This window comes from Zeus faber (assembly GCF_960531495.2).
Source record: "Zeus faber genome assembly, chromosome: 5".
In the NCBI taxonomy this organism is placed as follows: Eukaryota; Metazoa; Chordata; class Actinopteri; order Zeiformes; family Zeidae; genus Zeus; species Zeus faber.
In genome coordinates this window covers 31,097,839-31,107,905 of record NC_137192.1, presented here as the reverse complement: position 1 = coordinate 31,107,905, position 10,067 = coordinate 31,097,839, and the positions used below count along the sequence as shown (strand labels likewise).

General features: G+C 48.4%; 1 protein-coding gene across 1 annotated transcript in view; it reads right to left on the bottom strand.

The window, feature by feature from the left end:
• Positions 1-3,401: 3,401 nt before the first annotated feature.
• Positions 3,402-10,067, bottom strand: part of rassf5 (Ras association domain family member 5) — a gene marked incomplete at its 5' end in the record, with an annotated part of 30,521 nt that continues 23,855 nt past the window's right edge. Inside the window, 4 exons of the mRNA XM_080001119.1 lie at positions 3,402-6,124; positions 6,279-6,394; positions 6,703-7,051; positions 7,170-7,283. Coding sequence (XP_079857245.1) covers positions 5,981-6,124; positions 6,279-6,394; positions 6,703-7,051; positions 7,170-7,283 — 723 coding nt within the window. The 3' untranslated portion in view covers positions 3,402-5,980. The remainder of the gene's footprint in view (positions 6,125-6,278; positions 6,395-6,702; positions 7,052-7,169; positions 7,284-10,067) is intronic.

Below are 10,067 nucleotides of genomic sequence, written 5' to 3'. Positions count from 1 at the left end.
CCTGGACGTTGACGATAGATCAAAAAAAAGACCATTGCCACTAAGCAAGTCAAGTGCAAAACAGGACAGAAGGACTTGAGCTCCACCGCCTGCCGTTCACTTAGTTTTGCAAATATAGCTAACCCTTGCTGGCAGCTACAGCCGGATTGAAACTGGAGAGGGGATGGAGAGAAGTGCAGGGATATATATATATATATATATAGTGAGGGGCAGAGCGCAGGACGGGCAAAGTGAGACAGGGCCGGCATGGGATGGGGCACAGCGCAGGCTAAATTCAGATTGTAATACGTCGTTCATGCGGCGGGTCAGACTAATCTTAGTTCTTTCTCAGAGGTGAGAAGGGGGGACTGTCTATATTTGCTGCCATAAATAAGCATACTGACACAGTTTCAGTCTGACCTCTGGACAGGAGCCAGTCATTAAGTCCAGCTTGGCAGCAATTGCGTGGGTGGCGAGGTAAAGGGAGAGTCGGGTGACCTCAGCCTTTAAATTGATCAGCACAGTGTCCCGTTCAATCGAAACGCTTCGGAATGTCAGTTTAAGGGACAACCGTCCGATCCCAGTGAACCCACACGGGCCGGTTGCAGAGCACGCTACAGGTCTATGTGGGTGGGGGTGTGGGGGGGTGTCTGTATTTGGGCTCTGACAGACACTGACACCTGTTGGTTCATTGGTCCAACGCCTAACTTTGGCTGCCCTTTAAAATTGCAATTTGTCCAAAAAAACAACTGCGTGAGTGATAATATTGTTGATTAAAAAATACTGGGAGAAAATATATCATGCAAAGCCTTTCTGACCGATGGATCAATCAGTCAATCAATCAACCAATCTTTTTCTGTCTTTCCCACTTTCTCACCCACTCATTTACACATGCGTGCAAACACACACACACACACACACTGGGTGCACACAACAGTGCAGCATGTGCAACCTAAACTGTTGACTTTTACATTCTGTATGACTTGAAAACTGAATGAAATTTTGGATTGCATTTACCATATTTTAAACTGAAACGACTTGAAAATATTTAAAGACGATTAAAGTTGGTATTTTCGGGATGAGTCAGTGAATCTCCAGGTGACGTCCCCGACCTGCGGCGTGGTGCGCCGGGATCCACTGACAGAGAAAAGACGGCGGAACGCGGTGTTGATGGCGGAGGTCGGCGTGCCGCCGGAAGACGGTCACCGTCCTCTGGGGGCGGCAGCAGAGCCCGGTTGAAGTCGATGGGGAAGAGCATCGACAGGAAGGGGATTGGAGGGGAGGGCCTGCTGACATATTTCATCGGATGTAGTACATCGTTCTGGTACTTTCTGCAGACTGTTTGATGCATGTGGTTGGGCATACTACAATGCTTACATATGACCTTGCATATTAAATACCGATAGAAAACACTTTTTTTTTTTTAAAGTAAGCTTCCACTGTGACTATTAAGTCACTATCGGGGTCATCGGCTTGCACTTTTTTAATTTGAATTCAACGCACCAAACACAATGTTTCTCCAGCTCCTTGCAGGCTGTGCACAGCAGCACCCAAGGCTCCTCACACCTGTCCATTTCATCAGGATTTATATTATTATAGTATATTATATTATATTAACTGACCACAACATGACGTTTTCTTGCATGACAGTTGAAATGTAATGCATAGAATTTGAAAACCTTCATTGAGGAAAACGCAGTAGTAATAATCATATAGTAATATTAAACAGTAATATTAAAATGTTAGCAATGACTCTTTTTGTGAAAATTATATATATATATAAATTAAACAATATATATAAATATATTGATAAGTATATTATCAATTACTAATATAATAATCTAGTGATGTAATAGTTTGCCCATGCAAAGAACTATAAGATTGTTATGATGTGTCTAGGGGTTACCTAGACAACAATCTAAAAAGCTCATTGGCTCAATGTCTCCGTTTCTGATTGGGTGAAATAAACACACTCCACACACACTGTACAGCACCACCTGGCACCTGGTGACAGAAAACACAAACACACTTTAACACATTTCATTTTCCACGCTTGAGGGGAAACTGAACCAGACGCACCGAGCAAGGAGTGTCCCGAAATCACTGAATTATTATCCTGGTTGGGTCCAGCAATTTGGGCCCCTTCATGTCTTTGGACCCAACATGATAAGTGGGCTCCCTGACAAGCGCGCACACGCACACACACACACACACACACGCACAAACACACACTGTCTCTTGTTTCTCTCTGCTGTACTGGCTGACTCTCAAATTGGCATGTAGGGCCAGTTTAAATCAGTGGTTCTAAACTGGTCCAGCCTCAGGATCCACATTTGTCCTTAGCCATTACATCATGACCAAAACATGATTAAAGATTTGAACCATTCTTGCAGCAATCCATAATTCCAATCCACAAAACAGTGGATTCGGTCCCGGATCGGGGCCCACCAGTTGAGAGCCACTGGTTTAAACGAAATGTTGCCACCTGCTGGTGACTTGCAAGCACTGCAGTTTGGTTCTCAATGAGGGGGATACAGAAAGAAGAAGAAGAAGAACAATCTTTAATCGTCACACAGCACACCACACTTCAACACACACACACACACACACACACACACACACACACACGCACATGCTTTTGGATGGTGACCGGTGAAATGAGGCCTCTGCATTTAACCCATCCTGGCTTGTCCTTCCTCCGGGGGCACAGCCAGGAGCAGTGGGCAGCATACGTGGACGCGCCCGGGGACCTGGTGACGAGTGTCCATCGCTGGTCAGACGATGATGTGTGCATGTTTTTGTTGGGGGTCCTTACTGACGTGAGGTGGAGGATACCCCATGTGAGCATGGGGAGAACATGCAAACTCCACACAGAAAGGCTCCTAAAGAGCTGAGAACTCAGAGCTGTGCCCCCATATCACCACCAACCCATGCACCCTTGGTGAGAATATATCAGACTTGAAACCATTTGATGTAAAAATACTTAACGACCAGCTCTACGATATAACCCTGTCGTGAAATACGTGCATCTATTGTTCCCTGTTAAGGGATGGTGCAAAAGCAAGTACATGTTTAACTAGTGTTTACATAATATAGTAATGTTATACCATTTGTAATATGGTAGTGGCACTTTAGCCATGGCGTCCTTAGACACAGATGTGTCTTACATGGTTGTGATCTCATATAAATGAAGTCCGATTAAGTTAAATCCGAGGAAGGGAGACAGGTACACCTGGAGCCACTTTTGGTCTCACGGCTTATTAAAAGGAAACTGCAGGTTGATCAGACATCTCAACATGACAATCCAGCAGCTTCATGCCACTGCGTGCATTTACTTAAAACAATTCAAGAACATACGAGGACAAGGAAGTTCCGTAAAGGGATGACCATTTTTATTTCATTCAGATTTCCTGTACAGCTCTACTGATATTTTATACACACTATGTTTGTCAAATAAACCAAAAACAAACTGCGATAAAAGCATTACTTATTCACATCCTTGATGCATTACCATATCAAGGGGGTGAACCGTGAAATAAATTACACACACACACACACACACACACACACACACACACACACACACACACACACACACACACAAACAGAGGAAGTTGGAGGGCCAAATGTACTCAAAGGGGTAGTTACAAACACAATACAAAGCCCAACAGAGATGCAAACCCTTGCACCAAAGCTAGTGCACCTACACACACCCACACCCAAACACATGCCCTTAAATACACACACGCACACACACACACACACACACACACACACACACACACACACACACACACACACACACACACACACACACACACACACCGCGCGCATCACACATACGTGCATGCACACGCCCCGCACACACAGGCACCCACTCAGAGACATATACATACGAGAGGGTGAATTGAACAAAAGGCACTGGCAGCAGGAGTAGCATGGACGCTGAGTGTTTTTCACAGAGCAGAGCAGACACATGTACGGGTACAGGTTTCGGGGAGAACGTTGGGAATCGTGTGCTTATGGAAAACAGGCCCCATTTGTCAACATCTCTCTCTGCGCCACAAAGAAAGGGGAGGACCTGTGCAAAAATGTCAGCGGCTCTGTAAATGCTCTGGTAAAAATGGACGCTGTTTTATATATGAAACATGCACGGCGATGCCTCTCCCTTCTTCCTGACTCTTCGCTAACGCCCTAATTTGCAGTCGTCTTTTGATTACGTGGCCCACAGCGGGATTCATACAGTACGTATTTCTATTTGACTTGCTTGATAAATGAGGCCCGGCGGTGGAGAGGAAATGACACACAGATGCCCATTATCAAACACTATTTACATTATTCTTGCAAGCGGCGGCCGGCACAGGGGCCGACACCATCCAGGAACAGTGATACACGACAATAAGCATTTGTCTATCGCTCTAATTATAATGCAGTTTAAACTGTCAACTCTTTTCCCCTCGTACGTTTCAATGTGCACGGTTCTTCATCATACGTCCTCGTCAACGCCGTCGATCCCCTTGTATTTCCCTGTCTGAGAAAAAAAAAAAAAAGCCAGCATGGTACGTTCTGCCCCCTCTGTTTCAATAGACTAGCGGGCCTTGAGGTGCCCTGAATCTATATGTGCAAAACAGAAGTTGTTCCAACTATTTATTAAGTGCCATCTCCTATCATACTATATATATATATATATATATATATATATATATATATATATATATATATATAGTGTATATATGTATATATATACGATTTTATATATTTCCGTATATATTTCTCTTCCCCGAAAGCCCCGACAATATATCTATCCCTCTTAGCTTTGGCATAAAAATCCTTTCACATTCATATACAACGCACGTGATAACAGTGTCAATGAAATGGATTCCATTGAAGGTACTACAGTAGGACTGCCACGCCCCACTGCCGGGGATTCAGGTGCCGGGCTGAAGGTGAGGAGTTTGTTTTGGAAACAACACGTCACAGTCGTCGTCTCCCTCGATAAGAGAGGGGAAGGGAAGGTTTGGATGCGGGTGGAATAGTCGCGGGGGGAACGCTCCTCAACGCCTGTGAACCTGCCGTCAGTAAACAGGAACGGACGTCCACTCTGTCTGCTCGGATTTTTTGGTAAGAGTGAGCATCTGCTTCGTGTGCCACGCCTTCCACCTTCTACCGTTTTTTTTTTTTTTTTTTTTTTTCAAATGGGACACATGGACCCGGATAAGAGACGAGGAACCAGGCGGGCGTCCTGAGGGGAGGGCTCTACGGAATCGAATGGAGGGCGGGGCCACCTTGCTATCGGGGTGCTTCTAGCGCTCCCCCGCCGGGACCACGGCTCCCAGACTTCTCGGTTCAATCCGTCGCGTTCGGAGGATTAAGAGACGCAGTTTGGCGACATAACATGGCTGATATCCGACGTCATACGGGGGTGTCTCAAAACGTCCGGCCGTTCCCAGCGTGACCGTCCAACCTCGCAGACCGAGCGGACTGGGGATGCGTGGGTGCATGTAGGGGTGGCGGTGGTGGCGGGGGCACATGCATAAGTAACACTTGCAGTAGTGGCGGCGGCGGCGGAGGGAATCTTCGGAAAAAAACCCCACCAAGGAATCAGAACCGTCACACGTTCCAGTCTCCGATGAAATCCCAAGTCAATCAGAAGGTTGAGGCGTACGCCGCGCCTCCTCCGAGGTGGCCGCCGCGCTCAGTTCAGACGGAGCCCACGGCACGGCCTTTCTCTAGGGAGGAGGAGGAGTGTGTGTGTGTGTGTCCTGAGAAAAGCTGTGTGTGCAAGCATGTGTTTTATATGTGTGTGTGTGTGTGTGTGTGTGTGTGTGTCTGTCTGTGTGTGGGGGGCGTTATGGCTGGGTCGGTTGTCGTATAAATTTGGCTCCGGCTCCAGTCTCTGAATATTATGAAGGGTGTGACGGAGTCGGCGTTTTTGGGGGGCCAGTCCCTCCCTGATTTGAGGTCGTGAGGTGAAAAGGGGCGGAGGGCCAGGGGGGGGGGGTCAGGGGTCGTGCTGCTGTAGCGCCTCCTGCAGTTTCTGTCGGTACGCGGCGTACCGCTGCTTCACCGTGCGCATGTGCTCCGCCTCCTCTTTCTCCAGGATGAACAGGAAGTTTTGCAGCTCGGGCACCAAGAACGCATGCCACTGTGGAGGAGAGGGAGAGAGAGAGAGAGAGAGAGAGAGAGAGAGAGAGAGAGAGAGGTAGGGATTAGTAAACTATTTTCTCACATTAGAGTCTGTGTGTGTGTGTGTGTGTGTGTGTGTGTGTGTGTGTGTGTGTGTGTGTGTGTGTTCTCACCTCCACCTCTTCAGTCTCTATCTCCTTGAGCACAAAGCTGAGCAGTTCGGGGTCTGGCCCGGCCGTTAGCCTCAGGACCAGAGGACAGCCACGTAGGGGAATCTTCTGGAACAGATCTACAAGCAGAAACAAAAAAAAAAAAAGTATAAAAACAGGAGAAGTCGGCGCGTCGGCAGGTCGTTAAAATCAAATTCCTAAACTCCTATCGGGAAAAACGCCTCAACGGTCAGAGCACTTGTCGTCTCAATAAACGTCTTTCGGCTCCTACCGCAGGTCAAACGCGGCGCTGAGAAACCGTCATTGGGTAAGTCAGCGATGGCGCTGATAGCGGTTTAAAAGTTCACATCCCACAATAAAAACTCATCATTTGTACTTTGGTCCAGAAAGCTGGTGCGCCGGTTGAAATGGGAGCCCGGAGTCTCACCCTGCCCGTCGCGGTGTGTTTGCTGGTACAAGGCGAATTTGCCGGGGTTGTCCAGCACCGTGAACTTCTTGAGGAGGTTGTGGATGACTTCTTTGGCCGTCGTGGCCGAACTGATGTGGAGCTGCTTGACGCAGTCGGACGGCAGGTAGAAGGAGGTCCTCTTCTCGCTGGCGCCGTGGCTCGCCCCTTCCTGGCCCTCCGCCGCCGCCGCATCTGCCGCCGCCGGACGGTGCTTCTCCGTTTGCCTGGGGCCCGCCTCCAAGCCCGCCCCTTCGACGGCGGGCACCGTGACCGGTCGACTGAGCCTCAGGTGGACCTTGATGAAGCCTTTGTAGGAGCCGTCTGAAGCCTGAGGCGGAGGTGGAGAAGGACATCAAGAAAGAGAGAGTGTGAGGGGCAGGAGGTGCTGTGGTTGCTTTTAGAGGTTATTATTACATGCCACGGCGGGGCTCCTCTGGAGGACTCACCAGTTTCATGCCGTTCTCGGTGTCTTGAGCGTTGTACTCTGCTATCCTTGTCTGCACCTCCTCCTCCGACAGGGTCTTCAAACCCCCCTCCTCCTCCGCTTTGACCTCATTCTGCTGTGCGGCGGGGGAGACGCAGGGAGGAGAAAACACAACGGATGAGTAACACGACTGTGGAGTGTTGCCGTTATTCTTCCAGCCAGCAGGTGGCAGCAACGTCAACACATGTCGTCGCCGTTGTTTCGGTTTCTCCTGCTGTTTGGCCCGACAACTGACATTGTAAACACGGTGTTTAATATTTGACCAGGACCCATCGGATCAGATCTGTTCGGGCCGTTCCAGGCCGTACGCCTCCCCCTGAAACATCATCATTTTAGTTGAACAGTGCATGGTGATTCAGATCTCTAGATCACAGCTCCCTCCCCTCCTGGTGTGTATCTACACCTTACACCACCCGACTCTCTCTGATACATTGGTGTGGTTCAATATATAACGCAAAGAGAAGCTCAGCTGCTCATCGAAAAGCTGTATCTGAAAATAAGTCTTTCGGTGTCTTTTTTTTTAACTTAATCTTCTCTTACATTTTTGGGTTTTATCCAAAAGGCCAGGGTGTGTTTGTGGCAGGAAAACAGCTGGAGTTGACTATGACACTCAACTATGACACATCGTCTCCTTCTTCTGAAATACCCCCGGGGCCACCTCCGGGGCCGCTGCCGCCGCCGCGCTTCTCTTCTTCTAGTTTTTCTCGCTTTCTAGGTGGTTACAGACGCGAACGCTCAGCGGCTCTCCGCCGTCGCAGAAAAGGACGGGAAATCGACCTCAGCAGATGACACGTTCAGCGCTTTCATCATGAGCAAACAAACAGCTCAGCCCACACCGTAATAGGGAGGGAAAGAAAGATAAACGTGCTGCAGGGGTGACGTGAGGAGGCGCTGCGGGGGCCAAGGGAGTGAAAAATGAAATGAAGGCAAAGGAAGGACAGAACAATCAAGCACTCGCTGCTGAGCCAGCCTTAGCAACACTGAGTTTGAGTTATTTATAGAAGGGAGATGCATCCTCTCCATGGCACAATGTTGGATTTTCTTTTTTTCCCCTTCCCCTCTTATTCGTTTGCATTTTCTGGGGCAGAGCGGTGAGAGTGGGAGAGGGCGATAGACAGATAGATAGATAGATAGAAGGAGAAAGAAAACGAGGGAAAAGAGAAGATACAGAGAGAGAGAGAGAGAGAGAGAGAGAGAGAGAGAGGCAAGGAAAGAGCTGGAGGGAGAGAGTCTTTTATGTATGGGAGTCCTCTTGTTGTGTGAAGAATGTCATTTTCATCAGTGCAGATGAACAGTTTTTTGTTAGATGAGCACATGCATGAATGACTGACTGACTGAATGAATGAATGAATGAATGAATTAATGAGTGAATGAGTGCACGCACGCATGCAAGCTTGTGTGCTTGACATACACTCCAAGCATGACGACATTTAACATTCAAGGCTGACACTGGCAAGTGCTAGTACATACCCCTCAGCGTATCTGTGTGAGTGTGTGTGCGTGCGTGCGTGTGTGTTTACTTGCTCGTGTATGCGTGTCTGGAGTGTGCGTGTGCTTATACGTGTGTGTCAAAAGCGTGAGGACAGGATGTTCTAGAAGTGCTTTTATGTCTCGTCTTCACTCCTCTCTCGTCGCGGATATTTCCTTCCTTCCTTCTTGGGTGCTTGGGTACTTTTCCTCCCCTGGTCCTCCTCCGCGCAGCGAATGCATCTGAGGACAACCGGGTGGACACGGTCGCACCTGGGCGTCCGGGTCAAGCGGCCCTTTGGCAAACCGAAATCTGGGCGCTCGGATCCAGGCATCTCATGATTTAGAAAAAGAGATGGCAGGATGGTATACGACGAAAAAAACAAATGTGGCTTTTACCACGTCCGAGGTGGCTGGCGATACAAGCAGATGCTTATATCACTCACAGCAGGTGTAGGGTGAATATTATTTACAGCGGCATATACTTTTGTGAGAGGAAGTCATCCCCACCACAACCTACTTCTAATACACCTCCGCACAAAACGGAGCATTGCAGAGTGTTGCGTGAATGTTGCTAAATCCAGTAGAATGAGTTGAAAAACAAAATGCATCATAACATGCGTATTTCAAGGCGCAACGTGCGCCCGAAACGATGCACAAGAGGCTGAGTAACTCTGTCCCATCCTCTGCTGTAGGCAAACAGGATGAAGATGAGGGATGCAAATAGCAGAGAGCTATAGCCCACAACTTAGTCTCAGAAAAAAAACAACTCGTAGAAAACCTGATAAAACCCTTTGTTTCCCCGTGAAACATTTATCTAAAGGAATATGGAATTAAAAATGTCCGGTTCTTTTTTCAACATCAAGAAACAAAGATTCCAAGATTTCAGTTACCTATTCCAGTGCCTCTCTGCCGTTTTGAAACTTTCGCCGACCTGTGCTCGGCCTCTTTGGTCTTGCAAGCCCATGGGCCGGAAAAGGGGAACAGCTTCTACCACCCGACCTGCTGGACCGCGCCTTTCACCTGACCTGCTTCCAGCTGTCGGAGCCGCGTGTGCATCTACCAACATCTCCTGCCGCTCAGGCCTGCTGACCTCATGTTGTTGTTTTTTTTGTGTTTTTAACGCTCTGGCGTGTGATCACATTACGTTCACAGACCTCTCATACGCCAGGGAAGTGTTTCTGATGTAGCATCTCATGTAGCATGATGTGTGCATCTCGGTGGAATTCAGAATTCCTCCTCGTCTCGAAGGCAGCAGGGTGAAAAGGCCCCTTGCAGGAATTCCTGTGTTTGTGTCCGATCTGCTAAATCTGCTATATCGGGCGACTCCCTCCTCTCTCTCCCCGAATACCAGTGAGAGTGACCGGGGACAACAGGGCCGACGGGACAATGG